Below are 18,173 nucleotides of genomic sequence, written 5' to 3'. Positions count from 1 at the left end.
TACATTTTCTATATGTACATGAATTAGCACTCACCATTTCTATCATACGGCATTTTAACCAGAAGGGTCCTTCTCCTACTCTGGTTCGTGATTCGCAATTTGGGATTCGACATTCGTTAAACGTTATTTGCGATTTGTAATTCGTAATCATAAATATTTTGATTTGTACCCTCTCAAAAAAATAGTATAGCTAGTTTGAAATAAAATATACTTATCACCCTTGACCGACAAAGAAGACACCGTAATTTATTTGTATTCTACTTTTAAACGACCGTACCTGTAAAATTACTTTAAAACTAATATTTTGATACTTTCCTCACAGATTATAATTTCCAAAAATAACCTTCTTATGAAATTGCCGAGTGGCAATCACTGACATCTTGACAAAATTTCTATTCATGTAATAGCCCAAGGTTTCTATCGGGCGTTCGCGCATCAAAGTCGATAAAAACAGAAAAAGCATTCTCCAGAAGCTGATCTATTAACAAACTGATAAAAAATGATTTATCGCCGTTTGATAGTGACTCGTTGTAAACTTTAGCATTAGCCAGCCATGGAAAGTTCAAAGATGAAGGAAATTTCAAGCTTGCTCTCTAATTACCAAATGTATAATTTTCATCTTAACTAAAAAGGTTAGTGGCTGATTTACCTCTTTAGGAAATTATAAAGTTAAATATTTTACAAATAAATTTTCTTTTAACATCATTAAACTCAGTGTAAACCCGCCAGGTTTAACGACATGAAATGCAACGAGCCGGGCGTGATTCATTAGGCGTGGCCTGCACGTGCACTCGTAACTTTCTCAGAGCTCGTCCACACTACGCCGGACAAATTTGAAAACGTAGCTTTATTTCCACGGTTAGGCCTACCGTCCACACTAATCCGTCCCGAAAATGGAGCTTTTCGTAGACGTTCTTCAAACTGGAGAATTGGAGAACGCCGGCTTTGGGTTTTAGTGTAGAAGGAACACATTTTGAAAACGGAGCTTTTCGAATACGATGGCGTCACGATAATAATGTGATTTCACTGACCGAGTTTTCCTCAAACACAAATCCAAAATGACCGGTGATTGCTGCATTTTCAAATTTCTCCGGCGGAGAACATTTGTGTTTTCAGAGTGAAAATACCGTTTTCGAATTTCTCCGGTATAGTTTGGACTGGGCCTCAGAATTCTTACTAGTTCATAAATACGCAACGGAAAAATAAATAATGTCTTTCACCAAGAGAAGATGAAGGGTAACAGCCGGTTAATCCCTCATGTAGTCCTTATTCTCTAATTAATCCCTCTTAAGTTATTTTTAGATCATTCTTGGCTTCAGAAATCCCAAGAAGGTCTAAAAGTCGCCGATCCTGTGACAAGAATTTTACACACGTTGACAGCTGAAGCAGTTTGAACGTATTTTTGTTATCCACGAAAACATCCACGCGACGCGCGTGTAACATTATCCACAGGAGGACTGCGTGCTATGTCAAAACAGGTCTACACGGGGGATTCACTCGCTTTTATACTCTTCATCCTCGCTTGATTCTCTGAGATAATTTAACAATGAATATTAGTTTCCCATCCTGTGGTGTTCCGATGTCTTGTGAAGCAGAATTCTCTGGTGGCGGAGAAATGTTCGAGGCATTTCTCTGTCAGGTAAGGTTCCACAACCAGGCCAAGCAACCCGGCCACAAACGCTCCCACGGCATTACCAGATGTCAAGAGTCCCAGGGCAAACTCTCTCTCCTCGGGTGCAATATGCCGCGCGACAGCGTGGGGCGAGTGCAGGACGATCATTCCAGCTACTAACCCGAGGGTGGAACACAGGGAAATTATTATCCAGATGTACCAGACGAAATGGTACCAGGATTCGAAGAGGAAGAAGATCAGATGAGCTATTTCTAAGGCTGCGAAGATCCACGTTCTGTCACATTTCAGGAAGTCGATGGCGTCAGGCGGGAGGCAAGCGAATATAAACAGATAGCTTCTGCCGATGAACTTGCCGATTCTGTAAGAAAGCGAGTAGTATAGGAAGTGATCTCGGGGAAGCACTTGAGATTTAGGGAAGGCGATCGTGGTAATCACAGAAGAATTGGACAGGTACTCTGCAAAGAAGCTCAGGAATAATGGAATGATGAACGGCAGAATCCTCAATCCAATTCTTAACTTTTCGCCGCATGGGAGTTTTTGTGAATTAGTGGCGACTTTGCCTTTGGTGACAGGCGCACTGTCTGTGGTGTCAGCGGTGTTAGATGCTACTATCGTGTACTCCACCTCAATGTGTTCCCTGGGTCTGCTATACGAGCCGTTCGTGATGTAATCCTTGTCCAGCACTGCGTAGAACACCAAGATAAGCAAAGGTAAAGGAATCGTTATCATGATGGCCGTCTTCGGAGAGGTGCAACCCCATGTGGTAAGACCTGAAGATGTTGATCACAAACGAAATTCTCATTAGACTTGAGTACATTGACAAGCATCATTAAGTTGATAAGAAAAACGAACACTATGGTAATACTGTCTTGATGTACAACCAAACTCTCAGAACTAAAATTCAAAGACATATATGGCAAACTGTTGGGAGAATTGAGAGTTTGAGTTTGGCAGTGAAAGGACTAGTAACAGAAGCATGAGTTTCAGTTGAACTCATGCTTTAATAATTGCGCTTGGGTTTCTCAGCGTTTCACTCTGTTAATTGTGCTCCTTACGGCTTGCGTCGCTAAGGAAAAACAGACGGAGTCAAATTTAGACGGTCAGTTTACGGCCAACCTCCATTCCTTTCGTATATACAATGAATGTCATATACGTTGGCAAATTTTGGGTTTATCACTTATTAAGATTAGAAGAGCGTTCCTTACTTTTCAAGTAGATCCTGAAGAATGGAAGTACAAGTAAAGAGATGAATAATGACATTACAATTGAGAAAGAAAAAAGCGTATCTATAAAGCCACGGTCAACCGATCGTGACATTCCAACGCAACATATCGCAACATTGTTGGGCGCAACATGTTCCGCTCGTTTGGCCACCTTGTTGTAACGTTTTGCGACATGTTGGGTGTTGTCGGCCCTAGTTTGAAAATGGTCAAATTTGAGCCAACAACACCCGACAATTCGCAACAGGATGGCCAAATGTTCGCAACATGTTGCGCCCAGGGTCACCCAACAATGTTGCGATATGTTTCGATCGGGCGGGTTCGGACTAGGGCGTGGAATTCCATTGAGTTATCAGTTCAGTAAATTTTTTTAACCTATGATTTAAAATTTCAGCCCATTTCTCAATTATCGGTTAATTTTGCAGATCGCGGGTCTTAGCTATTAGTAAAAACTCCGCGTCATTTGTCAGCAGTCAAAAATTCTGACCAATTTTCAGCTATCATGTTTCCTTCATATAACAAGCTAACTTTCAGAATTAACGTACCGGGCGATTTCAGAATACTTTGAAAATATTTGTGTTTGTAATATTTAGATCTATGCAAACAAAGTTAAGGGGTTGAAGCAGTTAGTCGAGCATTCACACAGGAAAAATCACATACAAAACATTTCAGTCAGCTGACAATTGCCCTCAAGGAAAAATTCTTAACAAATATCAAAATAACAACACGTAAAATCACATTTGGGCTACCGGTTGTTGTTCAAAACATTCATCGGTAAATAAGTTAAATTTTGAAAAAAATTACTAATGCCATCAAATTTTGGCACTTATCTTCTTCAGTTAAATCTATTGATATTGTAAAGTCATCTTCTGTCAGTTTGATGACTTTTGAGCTTTTAAGTACCGTGGTTACCAGGAAAGCTAAAAAGAATTCCGAATTTAGAAAAAAATATATTTCAGTTACGAAATTATCCAGAAGGACGTCAGAAGCCATCGATTTAGGTAAAGGGAGAAACTAATGAACCATTTACAAAATCAATTCAAAACGCGGTGTATTTGAGAACAATAACCGACACTGTCGCCCGTCAATTGCGTAAATTTACGAAATTATTCTTAAATAATTTCTAGCTGTCAAGTGGTTTTTATGATCATCATACGTACAAAAAAAAAAAAGAAAAAAAAAAAATACACGCAGAAGGAATATTTGAAAAAGTTGCAATGTTATGTTCTCCCTTGCCAGGTTAAAACTACAAGGCTTGGTTCCTTCCTGCGAAAACGGATCCGGATATTAAAACAAAAGACGTCAGTACAAAACACAAAACACAACTAAAAGCTTTCCACTACACTGAACTTTAACGAAGCGTTTCTCTTGTTCAACACCACTCAAGCGGTGAATTTAAATTTCTGTTTGAAAAACATGAAAACACGAGACGATTTGTCAGGTGACAACTTTTAGTAACAACAAACTACGATCAACTTGCACCTCTTTATCCGAATGAGTTAGGCAAGAATACAGGCGTTTCCTTCTGTTAACCGAATGTTACAATTGTGAGTGAAGAATATTTACTTGGAGTTCCAGATATGTGAACTAAAACAACAGAAACCACAGTTGTCAATTGCATGACTCTTCAAAACAAAAAATTTACCCTCTCAAACAAAATGGCACTCGCTGGCTGGTATTAAGGCGGGTACAAATTGAAATAAAGGGGATCATTTCAGTTCTGAAATAAAATAACAGCGGACATATTTCACAGAAAAGCGACGACGTTCCAAGCAAAGAATATTTCGCTTACCTGTATAGTAGAGCGGAGAGAACAGCGAAGCCATTCCAGTGCCTGCGACGAAAGCGCTTATGCAAATCTGTGGGTAAAACGAAGTGAGGCCAAGAAATGTAACTTCACAAGCCCCGGTCGCCATCGCGTTTAACGCGATTCCTACCAGCTTTACTTTAATATCATCAACAAAAACGATGAGAACAAGTCCCAGAGTCATGCACAGAACGACGAGAGAAACCTTCACGAAGTAAGGAATTTTTTGTATAAACCAGGGTGCGATAATTTTTGTGATCATCAACGGGGTCACAAAGCACACGAGTATTGTCGCTGTTGGGAGTTGTCGGCCACTGAGGATGTCCTCCGATGCGGTGTAAAGCATTTCTTGGTTGAAGAAGGACAGTGTCCCGAAGACGCAGAAACATAGTAGATTCAACCAGTTTGTCGAGTCCGAGGGCTTCTTTCCCACCTCCGGGCTGAGTTTACAAAAGAGTTCCTTGATTCGATCGCACATGGTTTCAAGCTGATAGAAATTCGGTAGCCGGGGTTAATTCCAATTTCGAAAAATCTTATCGCCGGGTTTTTTTCAAGGCATCGTCGGAGAGAAAAACCGTATGCTCGCGCGAAGGTCGAGACGACGCGAACAATATTTCATGTCCTTTTCACCGCTGTAATGAATAAGACAAAATTAGCATTGCAAATTTTATGACTATTTGCCACAGGAAATCGAAAACAATAGCTGCCCACAAAACAAAGATTGTATAAATTTCAAATTGAAAAGAAATTATAAGGGGAATTTCTGTTGGATACTGAATTGGGCTAAAACTGACGATTGAAATGAAACAACTATTGATAGTTAAAAATATGATTTAGCCACAAGAAATAGAACATAATACAACAATAGAGAGAAAACAACGAAAAGAGTTTTATCGAAGAAAGAGCTTATCAATTAATCCAGGTAACCATAGCAACCATATATGGCAAGCTACGTAAAACGTGATCTTGAAGGCCATTTTAAAACACAGAACGATTTTCGCATTCAGTAAGTTATCGAAATCTTTATTTTCAAACTTTCTCGTCGGGTTTATCTGATTAATCTTCTCTTTTACTAAACCGATATTACATTAACCTCGGTTTAAAATGAATCATTGTGGTTTCAAATGAGTTACATTTTTTTACCCCACGAAACATTTATCACGTCCTCCCAGGGGTTATAAATGCCATCTCTCACTTTCTCCACGAACAAATATCAGTGATGAATTTAGAAAACTAAGAGAAGGGGAAAGAAAAAGTATCACGAATTTAAGAAAAAAAGAACTAGAACTTGTATGAAAATTTGGAAAGAAAAATATTAATAAAAATATTCATTTGTCATGTGGTGTAATAGCCATGGTTTTAGCTCCTACGCAAAACTTCCGCAATTTTTTCCCGCAAATAACCGACAACATGGCACAATAAACGCCTATGGAATAAACATTTGGTTGAGATCTTGAAAGGTTATCTTTTAACGCCAACCACCCTTGGTCGTAAAAGTAAAAGATGCAGCAATTGAAACGATAAACGAAGAAAGAAATAAAAAGAGAAACGGATAAACAGAATCAAAGATGTCCAAACAGATGTGACATTACATAACCACGTCTTTCTTTTATTTTTTCATCATTAAATTCCTGACAAGAGATGTCCAAACTAGAATTCTACTTATATATTCAGTTGGTCAAAACTGACGCTCTAGCATTTCATATTAATTTATTTTTTCAGCAAAGCAGTTTTAAAAATAGGAAATTTAAGTAAGGCTCCTTACTCCCACTTGAGTTGTGGTTATTAATTTAGAGGGCCAATTTGCAATTGAAAAGAAAAACACAATAACCCTTTCCCTCCAAAGGAAAAAAAAAATCTGTGGGTCTTTTTTCTTAAGATATGCCAAATTTCCGTTTATTTTGCACTTCAAATAGGCGTATTTTATCGCTAGATTTTGTGATAGGCAGAAATTTAAGTTGATTCTCACATAATTCCTGTAACACCAGAAGAAAACCTAAAAACAAAACGAGAACTAAATAGAAATCATTTCTGTTGACGTCTTTGATGTTGACATCACAGCTGGCCCATGGCCAAAGCTGGTCGAAATTCACAGATGGCAGCGCAAAATATGTTAAAAGAACTGCCAAACAAAGATAACTTGACAGCCAACATTTGACCTGTTTACCTTACATACTGACAAACTATTTAAGCTTCGTAGTTGTTATTGCTAAGCCAAAAAATAATAAAATGTGTATCCATGGTATTTTTTTTGTTGTTGTTGCTAATTTTGAGCTATTAAATATCCACAAATAAGCTTGTGCGGAATTTCTGTGGTTCTACAAATACCGATCGATGTTGACAAAAAAGTCCCTCTTGTCGAGTTTTAATCCGAGGGCATCTTCCTCTCCAGGGACACTTGATTCTTACGGTCGGCGGGGCCTAAGAACGGAAATAGTGCCCAGGCTTAACCGGTTACGAAGAATCGAGAGGCACGGGCGAGAAAAACTTTAACTTACTAACACTCGCATTTGCCACTATACCTTAATGGAGCACTTTTGACGGGCGATGATTTTAGAGTTAAGTAAGCCAATTTGCTATACTTTGTCCCAGTACAAGCCCAATAATATAATTTCCTTTATAAAATTAAATAAAACTCATAACCGCAGAGTTTCTGATGATATTTTCAACCAACAGTTTGTGTCAGCCAGAGAGTAAGCCCTCCACGAGCCCAACAGCGGAAACGCGTCTGACACTGACGCGCATTGCATAATTGTTTGGAATCTTACAAAATCATTAATTATTCAATTGGATTTAGGAAATAGAATGAGGTGAATAAAATTACAAAACAAAAATGCTTGGTTCTTGGTGATAAAATACTTTGGTTAAAGCAGCGAGGTACTTCTTGGCTGTACATTATAGGCAAACAAGAACGAATATTCGTGAGGCAATGTGAATTATCTCAATCTTATAATAACCTAATCTTATATTCCACTTAGCCCCGTCCGTAACGTCAGGATCGCCCAGTCACTGAGTCGTAAAGGTCAGAACTTCCATATCCATATACGTAGTGCGAAGGAAAGACGTATCAAAAAGGGTCCCGTCTGCGACGCTCGGAAACGTGAGTTCTGACACGTTGATTAAACAACCACAAAAGATTTTCCCGTTCAGCGTGTCCACTACATGTAATTATAAACTGTTGTCTCTCCCGACTCGACTAGCTATGTTATTTTCGAGTGGGAATTGTAATATTTACTTTTTTGTAGCATGTATTTATAGAGATCTTTCTTAAGCTTAATTTGGTTGAAAAACTCTTATGAAAATTGATATTGATTTGTAAATAACAAATTAAGGCTTTACATCAAGAGAACCTAAGTCGAATTGACAAAGATCTGTCCAGGTCTAACCTCGGTCACAAAACCTCTAATAGACTAATACGCATAGAATTGCTAAAAATAATTCTGAAATGCAAACTAAATCTATCGTCTTTTGCAAACTGTACAAGAGGGAGTGTCTTCGCATTCCTCAATTCCTCGGGCGAAGAGACGAATCAGTTGGCGGTGGACCCTGAAAAACAAAGGATTATAAAAACTAGAACAATGACTAAACAGGTAAACAAATTCCATATCAACAAATAAATGGTATAAAAAGGAAAAAAAGTCGTGTTAAAAGCGCTTGTACTTGAGTCTAAAGAGGAAACACTATAGTTTGCAACTAATTGCAAGCGCGAACATCCATGTGAAAGCCATTAAGCAGTGCTTTCACGTGGTATTGTTTATTATGCTGTACAAGGTTGTTAAACCTAGTCTGTGAATGAAACCCTAGTGTGAGACCAATCAAATGAAAGCTATTGAGCAGTACTTTCATGTGGTACTGTTTATTATTCTGTTCAAGGTGGTTCTAACTTTTAAGTCTGTGGATCAAACCCTGGTGTGTGACCAATAAAATGAAAGAAATTGAGCAGTACTTTCATGAGGTACTGTTTATTATGCTGTACAAGTGGGGTCCCTTGGTAAACGAAAAAAAGACCCCTAACATTTTCAGAACTTTGAGCACTTTTGTATTGTAAGTGGCACAGGTGCACAGTATATTGTAAGCCCTACGTAATTTAACTAAACAAGCAACAATTCGTACTTGATGTGAATGGCGGGATGTGTTACCAATTCCCCATCAACGTTCCATATGCTCCTGGCACGAGGTCGTGACGTAGATGATGACGTTTTGGCAGCCAGCCGCTCTTCGTCATCTTCTCTCGCACCAGTCTCCTCGATACCGTCAGTCTCGTTCTCAAGCTCGCTCTCTTCAGCAAGGGGTCGGAAATAGAATTCGCGAACGCGATGAACTTCCACGAAGTCAAAGTTAAACTGTGCAAATGAGGAGAAGGAAAGTGATAAGAGCAAGTAAGTACCTGGATACAGGCAAAGCTTCGGCGGTATGGGACAACTTGGCCCGATACAGATTTTACCTTTGCCAAAGTTTTTGATTCGAGTATTCGACGTCTCTTTCGGATGGCCTCCAAGAAATAATAAGTCTGACTGTAACCGATATTCTCCTATGATGATGTTATGAAACGTATGTAACAGTAAGGTTATTATGGCTTCTGACCTGATCAGCTTTAGACGAAAGTCTGATCATGTGTCTGAGGTACTGCAGCCGTGACGTGTGTTTAACAAGAATCAGGTCCAAACAACCGTCCGCCAAGTGAGCACTGGGCGACAGACCTTCAGGACTCTTGGCGCATGCGCAGGAGATGTTCGCTCCGATCACACTGATGAAGCGCCCTTTGATGGAATGCCAACCTGAAATGATATTTACGACGAGCATTTTTTGAGCGGTACAAAACTAATTTCAGATAAAAAAACCTAAAAATAATAATTCACTAAGGTAAAAAAAACAAAACAAAAAAACACTAAACTAGTAACAACAAACCGAAAAGTAACAAGGATTGCTGAGATTAGTAAAGATTGAGACGAAATGACGGAAGACAAATTTGAATACATGTATTTCAGCTGCTGTAAACAGCACCGCATTGAAGTCCGACTGGTTGATCGGATAAACTCAAGAAAGGTGAGTTTCCATGGCATTGTAAGTTGAAACCAAACAAAATGGACAAAAACGACAGAGGATTGAGATATTAGGAGTATTGCAAGTTGTTTGGAGGTATAACATTCTCTAACCTTCACTGGACTGTCGAGAGCTTGGTTGTAGACTGGAGTCGCAGACATCATTACATACATTGCACCTTATATGAAATAAAAACATCGTTTAAAGAAAATCAGCCGCTTTGCCATTTTAAGACATGCTATAGCAGATGGAGGGAGAAAGAAGCGCTTTTTTCAAAGTCTTAGGATAACAAAGTAAACGTTCACATAATTTCGATCGAGAGACACTAACATTGTCTATCTTGAAAACTGGTGGAAGCTTAAAAGTCGTAACTAGTGCTCCAGCGAAGTTGTTCTTCATTCTTCAAGCATGAAGATGTCACGTCTTGTTTCCCCCTTCTTTGTTTCTATACCAATCAGATCATCAAGTTGCATGCATCACACTTTTGTTAACTCACCCAGACCGGCACCTGGTCTTGTCCTGAGGACTGTTCTCCACAGCTGGAGCCGGTAGAAATGTTACCACTCCGTCGTAACCCCTGTTACATAACAAGAAGAGGGTAGATTCACAAATGTACAAGCAGGTTCCTTGTGGCAGTAAAGGTCGGCACCCACGAGAGGACTACAGTGTAGTCCCTGCAACTAGTCGCGGGGACAAGTCCCATCGTGTGAACTACTGTAGCCGTTTATGCCACAAAATCTAGTCGCAGGGGCTAAAATTTAGTCCCTGCAACTAGTCCCACGAATTCAAACTGGTTAGAATTTTTGAGACAAGTCCCTGCGACTTGTTCCTCAAAACGCTTCGTGTGAACTGTTCGTGGGACAAGTAGACTACGAGTAGTCCCTCTTTCGCGGCTTAGTCCGTCGGGTGTGACGCGAGAAAAAACTGCGAGAAAAAAATGGCCGCACGAAATCCTTTCGCGCGCTCCTCAGCCCCAGGATTTCGCGTGGCCATTTTTTTTTTTTCTCGCGGTTTTCTTTCGCGTAACGCACGACGGACTAAGCGAAAGAGGGTCTACTCGTAGTCTATGGGACAAGTCCCTGCGACCAGTCCCTTCGTGTAAACTGTTCAAGGGACGAGTTGCAGGGACTAGACCCCTCGTGTGTTCCGACCTTGAAAGGGTTGCGCAGATTTCAAACAAATGTTAACAACACAAGGGAATTCAAATAATACTTAATGTACGGCATGAAGTACGTGAGAGCAGTATTAGACCACGTCCACAATACGCCGGAGGAATTTGAAAACGGAGATTTCGCTCTGAAAACGCATCAGATGTTTTTCTTGCACACTGCGCCGGAGGAATTTAAAAACACAACAGTCACCGGTCATTTTGGATTTGTGTTTGAGGAAAACTCACTAGGGGAAATCACATCATTTTCGAAAAGCTCCGTTTTCGAAATGTTTTCTGTCCACTCGAAAGGAAAAGCCGGCGTTTTCAAATTCATCCGGTTTGAAGAGCGTTTTCGAAAAGCTCCGTTTTCGTGACGGCTTAGCGTGCATGGACGGTAGGCCTAACTCAGGGCCTAACTGTAATAATAAAGCTACGTTTTCATTTTTCTCCAGCGTAGCGTGGACGCTTCCTAAATAGTGCTACAAATTTGTAGACAACGCGCTTCACAAGTCACTGAAAGCTGGCTGCATGTACAAAGAACGTTCTGTCATTTGTAGGTAGCCTGTTCTTTGCCTGAGGTTATCATAACTTACCATACAGTTCAAAGAGATACATGTAGTTAATTTTGTACCTGTTTGACATGAACTTTTTAAAGCCAGACAAGTCATAACGCTTAGGTCCCATCCAGCGAAGTTTTTCACTATCCTGCATGACGTCACCAAAAAATCCGTATGCTGCCATGGCAACATTGTAACGCAACACTTCATTCTTTTTCTTGACACAGCAAACGTCAAGAGGCTGAATGTCACCTTAAAAATGAATTTAAAACAAGAGAGTGTCAGTGTCCAGATCAGTCAGACAGTCAGTCAGTCAGTCAATCAGTCAGTGCCCAGATTAATCAGTCAGTCAGTCTGTCGCTCAGTCAGTTAGACAGTCAGTCAGTCAGTCAGTCAGTCAGTCAATCAGTCTGACAGTCAGTCAATCAATCCGTCGCTCAGTCAGTTAGTCAGTCCGTCTGTCAGTCAGTTAGTCTATCCTTTCATCTCTCCATCCATCTGTTTGTCTGTCTGTGGGTCCGTCTACCTGTCTGTCTGTCTGTCTGTCTGTCTGGCTGTTCTTCAGGTAGTCTGTTAGTCCATTTGACTGCCTGTCTGTCAGTCTGACATGTAAACAAGCCATTCGCCTCAGTTACTAGACCATCTACAAGGGCTAGATATTAATTAAATGATAATGAGACTGAGTGGAAATTAAACTTTTTACTAACCTAAAATGATGTGAAGGGCTGATGTTATGGGATCGTTGTTTCCTGTTGTGCAGAAAGCAATCGCATCTGTTGAGCCTGTAGAAATGGAGGAGATAGCAAAAATTATGTACCATGTACATGATGCACATTGATGTACATGTACATGTAATATGTAGTGAGGGGTTAATTTGTGCATGTTGACTGGTTAAATTACTTAGCTCTTATTAACTGAGCAGGAGGTCTGTATGGGAGAATCTTGACCGAGGTCGTGAGTACAGACTGAATGCAGTGAGGTCTGTACACACAACCGAGGTCAAGATTCTCCCATACAGACCAACTTAGGTTAATAAGATGTTTGTTATATGGCAAAGAAGAAAACTTTAATTAGTTTAATGTAACTGGTTTGCTGACATTTTGCTTGCAAACGGAAAAAAGCTTAACTTAAACCTGCCAAAATTTGCTTGTCCTCTTTACTTTTTTTTTCTTTCTTTTTTTTTTTGTCATCAGGCTTTTTGGCAATTCCATAAATGATTGAGAAGAAAATAAAAGAAAACGGTGAACATTTTTGTATAATTTTTTAGTTTGCTACTTTTTCAACGCAAAATGAAACCAGTCTAGATGCCGGTCTAGATGGGAAAATCTAGACCACAGTCAATATCGATTTCAGCCAATCAACTTCGTGAATTCGGTAGTTCCCAGTCCTTGTGAGACAAAGCCATATAATAACTTCAGTTATTGATAATACATCTACATGTACATATTAAACAGTCTGATGCAAAGAATTCTATTTGTCAGTTTGCTCTTAATTCTTTTGAACTCTTGAGGGGCTGGGCTTCACAGAGAACACCTGTCTTAAATGAGAGAGATGACAAAACATCTAATTGTAAATTAATTACATGCAATTCAATTCCAAATATTCTGAAAGCACATAATCTTAATGTACATTTTCCAAGCATTTGCTGTAAATTTTGAGCAAGTTTCCAAATTGGTCCGAAAAACTTCAAACTCCACGCAAATGCTCTAACCAATCGAACAGAGATGATCAATGTCTTTACAATAAGGTGGTCCGGGACACATCATTATCTGTCTACATGATGCTGCGCATACCACAAAGAGAGAACTTAGTTCTACTGACCTGCTGGGATGATTCCTATGGGAATATTTAGAGGTACTGGCTGAAAGTCGCGTGATGTTGAATCCAACATAGCATCTTGCTGGGCTCTTATGACAAGACCATTTAACACTTCATGAAACATACCATCTCCACCAACAGAGACCACCCTAAAAATGCAAAAGTGTAATTAATCTTGTGCCTCATTTCCCTTCTTCTAAGACAAAATAATTAATAAGGATTAGATAATCAACAGAGCATTAGTGTGGAGGCTTTTTTTGTTTTCATTTCTTCCCTGATTTGTAGTTATACTTAGTAGACATTAATTCAATTTGACTGTTTCCAAAAGTTAGTACTGTACACATTTTCATACCCATCAATTTTCTCCAGACCTTCTCCAAGAAGGTAGTCTCTTGCATGATTAGCTTTCTGAGTAACTGAAGAAAAAAGGTACATTTTGTTCAAAAATACGGAATGAAAAGTTCTGTTAGTAAATTACAAGAAATAACTATATTAACTAAATAATCTAAAAACCAGAAGATAATTTTATTGAGATTTATCATTATTCAATGTCAATGCATTAAGTTAATATTATTCACCTTAATTGCCTCCGGGTCATTAACATTTGGGCAAATAAAGTCAAAAGAGGCCCAAGTACTAAGATTAATATTAAGTCAAGTACTGTAATACATACAGAAAAAGAAGGGGAAAAACATTTTTTTCTAACAGTAGAAATTTTGTGACAAGTTACAGTCACCTCATAATTTAATACTGAACAGATACTTTCTTAGGACTCACTTGCATGATGCAAATAAATCGTTAAGCTTCAAATTGTGCAGTTCCAGAAAATATCCATACTTCAGCCACAGAAGGGATTGGAATTTCCTCGGGTAAGTGGGGGGGGGGGGGGGGGGGGAGGGGGAGAGAGGGTCTGTAAGGCCAAATTTCAAGAGGGATGGAGGGTCTTGGAAAAAATCCCTTTGATGGGGAGGTGTGGATACTTTCTGGAACTACACATTATACTGTCACTAGCAATTGCTTTGAGCAGTAAATTAATGGTCAGCGCATAAAATTATGAACAAATATAAGACAATATTTAGTTCTCATCATGGGTAATTTAAGCTAGAGGGTACTGTCTAATCAATACAAAAATTATGCTAGAACCTTCAAACCAGGGATAAATGGTATGAGAATTTCCTGCCCAAAGAACATTTCTGGAAAATCTGGACTCCAAATTGTTAAGTTTCTGAAATTGTACAACCCATTCATAACCACCAACAATAAATATAATTCTGGAAATTCTGGGGATCTAAAGCTTTTTCAAGCTCTAATTAACAGGGTCAAGGCAATAAAAAATAATTATTAATAGTGGTAAAACCAATTATAGCAAAATGCATCCATTGATTCTAAGATAACAAAACAATGTGATCATTAACAACCTTGGATGTTTGACATTAGAATTAAAACTTATTGTAGTTCTTAAAACAATGGACCCAAATTAAACAGAGAAAAATTGAATGCTGACTAAAATTTGACTGCTGAGTTCACTGAAAACTTTAATTTAATCCTCAAATCTTGAACTTAGTTACTACAATTTGCCTAACAAATTATGCCTAGCATGGCTATATATGAAAATATCTTTAGTTAATCTCATAATTCATTTTTTTATTGCAGCAAATTGTGTTTTGGATGCATCATGAAGCTTGAGATACTTGCACTGTTTATCTAGCCTCGTGACTATGTTATTCTCTACAATGCAGTACACTGAACGAAGTTTTCTTTTCATTAAATGTTTAACATATACTCACCAATGATATCAACTTTTATGTTTGCTAGTTCAAACAAGGGTTGCACCTGTTCTGTGTATATTTTTCGACCAAGTTTTCTTCCTCCAACCGGATTGATAAAAACAAGTAATCTTTTTGGTCTGTTAAAACCTAAGAAGACATATGGTGAATATTGTTTAATAACTTAACAATAGTTAAATCTCTCTACAGTCACTCAGACTGTTGGTCACTGGGATAGGGTTCAAAACTTAAACAGATCATATTGATCAGGTTTCTTTTCTAACTAAATAAAATAAAATAAATATTAAGTAAATATTGTTCTACATGGGACTTTTCTGAGGTTAGAATGTTTTTAAAATGTTATTTTTCGGGCAGTTTTACTGCTCTTCCCCTGGCACCATAGTTTCAGCACAATATGGTGGACTTTGTGGTCTTTTTGCACCCACAGCCCCAGTTTCTTGGTTGTCTGCTGTGTGCCTGCAATTTTTGCTAAACTTGAGAGGTTCTGAAGGTTTTCAGAAAAACTATTAAATAAAATAAATCAATCTGTTTACAAAGAGTTTGCTTGTTTATCTTGGCCCCCAAAACAAACTTTCTACTACAGGTCACTTATTAGGCAATAGCTTTTAATCGAGAAAAGCAGACATGCAAAATTTATGCCCTACATGGCACTGAGGGTTTCTGGATAAACCAATCCATGGGGTCATTATTGAACTTTCACAAACACGAGATTCACAAGATTCACAAGAATCCTTATTTCTTTTCCACTGCTTTAATTACATGTAGCAGTTTCAATTTCCTCTTTGTCAATGTTTTATCATCTTGTCACTTGTCGCAATTTAAAAATACATGTGTGTATATGTAAATTTATGCGTTTTCAATTGACCAACAAGGCTCATTGTTCCAGTTCCAGGGGAATATTGTTATTATAAGAGGATTTTTATTTAAAAATAAGCATGTACAGAATAAGTGCATGCAGTTTCCCTAACCATTCCGCAGATGTAAATTATAATTATTTACCTGAAAGGATATTTTGGATGCTATCAATCCATTCCTGACACAAAGATGTATCATCGCAATCAAACACAAATGTTTTATCCCGCCATTTATGTTTTCTTGTTCTTTTTACAGCGTAAACACAGAATGAAGAACTTTTCAGTGACGTCAACTCGATTTCTCCTTCTGTCAATTGATTTGCCTTGAATTTATGAGGAATGATGGCAAAAACCTCAGACAAAGGCAATGACCTCTTGAAGCATGCATTTCCTGGGAAAAGAGAATGAGCTACATGTAATTAAAAAATCAAAAATAATCATTAAAATAACATACATGTAGGTATTATAGTGTTAATAGCGTACTCAATATCTCTGTTGGTATTGAAGATCATACACTCAATCTTATTTCCAGTTGAATACATTGTCCAATATTTTCTAAAGTAAATTAATAACTAGACTGTTTGAGACCATGCCACACTGGGAAAATATCAGTCTTCTGCTGTTAGGGTACACGTACAGTGCTTCGCTGGTTGGAAATAAAAAAATGTTTGTCTCAACTTCCAATCTGTTTGCTTCATCCCTTATTCACGAAGCCAGTCTTTTCTATACAGATCTTGATGTGCTTGATCTGTACTGTCAAGAACTACACGGACATATAACTGAAAGGCCGAAATTATAGTTTCTTCACAAGTATGAAGCTGATGCTTGGTTTGCAGCTACAGATGAAGCAGTCTGGAATATTTTGAATGGCTTCAAATGTACATAATTATAATAATGCCATGAAGGGTCCCTGGCTAAGCAAAAATCTCAAATTCTTAGCCTGCCTTATCGTTGCTTGGCCACAGCTTATGATTGTTGAAAGTTGCTTTGAAGATCTAGAACTGAGTTTTTGGCCGAGAATCAATGACTGGAACAATCACCAATCAAATGAATCAATCAGATTCTTTTCTTTTTTTCGAGAAAATGAACAAATGATGGCCTAGACAGTTACTTCCTGAAGATCACTAGAATTTTTCTACCATTACGGCGAGCTACGAACTGAAATTCAATTTGAAATTCAATCTCAAACCAGGAAGATTTTTTTTTTCAAAACAAATTCAAAACAAATACTGTACTCTTGAATTGAATGGAAATCTCGAAAATCCTTTGAGTTCATTCCGCATCCACTATTCAGATTTAGCACCAATGTCTCCAAAATCTTGTCACTTTTTTTGCACAGCGTGAAAAGTTTGTATTGATAGGAAAGCCTAGCTGTAACCTTTAAAATGCAATTTTGCAATGCATCGCATGCATGGTTCGTATTAGGAAATTCTTTTTCCGGTGTGTGCTTCAGCTATGATTACATTATTACAAGATTTCTCACCTAATCCGTGTTCCTCAATACCAACATGGCCCCAAGACAAAGATGTGTCCGATAGGACAACATCAAAAGGTTTTCCGTCAACATCCAATACGGACTTCATCACCACAGAACCATTCGCCATGTTTGTTTCTTCCTTTGCCGATGGGAATAGTGTCCAGGACCCCTCTTAATATATTCAGTCGGAAGGGGGGGGGGGGGGGGGAGGGGGAGTGGGGGAGAGACGTCTCAGCCCGACTGCGGCCACTAAATTATCACAGCTGCGAGAAAAATGAAGGCAAAAGTTGTAAAATTCATTTAGGGCAAGATTTAAACGTTGTGTCAAGATTTTAAAAATTGCGTGACAGGGTCGATTTCTGATTAGTTTCAAGCATTGCCTCAGAAACTGCAAAGAAAAAAAAAGGAAACAAACTTGGTCACGTTTTTGATTCAGAGCCAAGAAGAACGGAAGGAGTTAGTTTCAGGGGCGCCAGACAGGAATTGATGGTTCACTTAAGTGTAGCACGAAGTTCAATGCTTCTGTTCATTCTTTTTGTTGTTGTTGTTTGTTTGTTTTTGCAGGAGTACGTGAAAAGAAAGCTTCTTGTTTCTTGGATTGAGGCAATGCACTAAATCCTAGCCATGTCACGCAATCTTTGACGAAACGTCGCGTCCGTAGCTCCACACCTCAACACCAGCCACTTTCTGTCTTTCAGGTTTTTCTTTTCTTTTCTTTTCTTTTCTTTTTTTTTTTTTTTCAGCCGAACGCTGAAAACCTCAGTCATTGAAGTGTTTTAGCACCTAGTTATATGACGGCGCTTATATAGCGTAAACCTTCTACGTTT

The 18,173-nt window shown here is 38.6% G+C and overlaps 2 protein-coding genes across 2 annotated transcripts; both read right to left on the bottom strand.

Moving 5' to 3' along the window:
* Positions 1-133: 133 nt before the first annotated feature.
* On the bottom strand, positions 134-5,443 carry LOC145502918 (uncharacterized). Its single transcript, XM_081482320.1, has 2 exons — positions 4,646-5,443; positions 134-2,403 (listed from the first exon to the last, which is right to left on the bottom strand). Exons 1-2 carry the CDS (start codon positions 5,136-5,138, stop codon positions 1,541-1,543), a joined length of 1,356 nt encoding a protein of 451 aa, XP_081338446.1. The 5' UTR covers positions 5,139-5,443; the 3' UTR covers positions 134-1,540.
* A 259-nt stretch (positions 5,444-5,702) lies between these two features.
* Positions 5,703-18,156, bottom strand: LOC145502914 (ceramide kinase-like). Its single transcript, XM_081482314.1, has 13 exons — positions 18,016-18,156; positions 17,353-17,609; positions 16,015-16,260; positions 15,016-15,144; positions 13,581-13,644; positions 13,232-13,377; positions 12,118-12,192; positions 11,485-11,662; positions 10,200-10,280; positions 9,817-9,881; positions 9,245-9,438; positions 8,774-9,003; positions 5,703-8,206 (listed from the first exon to the last, which is right to left on the bottom strand). Exons 2-13 carry the CDS (start codon positions 17,471-17,473, stop codon positions 8,119-8,121), a joined length of 1,617 nt encoding a protein of 538 aa, XP_081338440.1. The 5' UTR covers positions 17,474-17,609; positions 18,016-18,156; the 3' UTR covers positions 5,703-8,118.
* Between the last annotated feature and the right edge of the window lie 17 nt (positions 18,157-18,173).

This window comes from Orbicella franksi, chromosome 11, assembly GCF_964199315.1.
Source record: "Orbicella franksi chromosome 11, jaOrbFran1.1, whole genome shotgun sequence".
Taxonomy (NCBI): domain Eukaryota; kingdom Metazoa; phylum Cnidaria; class Anthozoa; order Scleractinia; family Merulinidae; genus Orbicella; species Orbicella franksi.
This window is presented reverse-complemented; position numbering and strand designations above follow the sequence as displayed.

What these genes read in the sequence shown, in the direction of transcription:
- LOC145502918 (XM_081482320.1), bottom strand. Translation starts at nt 5,138, where the DNA reads ATGTGCGATCGAATCAAGGAACTCTTTTGTAAACTCAGCCCGGAGGTG. An exon ending in CTCTCCGCTCTACTATACAG is followed by an intron (nt 2,404 to 4,645) that starts GTAAGCGAAATA and finishes CAACATCTTCAG; the next exon opens with GTCTTACCACATGGGGTTGC.
- LOC145502914 (XM_081482314.1), bottom strand. Translation starts at nt 17,473, where the DNA reads ATGGCGAATGGTTCTGTGGTGATGAAGTCCGTATTGGATGTTGACGGA. An exon ending in CATAAAAGTTGATATCATTG is followed by an intron (nt 13,645 to 15,015) that starts GTGAGTATATGT and finishes TTTTTTCTTCAG; the next exon opens with TTACTCAGAAAGCTAATCAT. An exon ending in AAGACCAGGTGCCGGTCTGG is followed by an intron (nt 9,882 to 10,199) that starts GTGAGTTAACAA and finishes ATTTCATATAAG; the next exon opens with GTGCAATGTATGTAATGATG.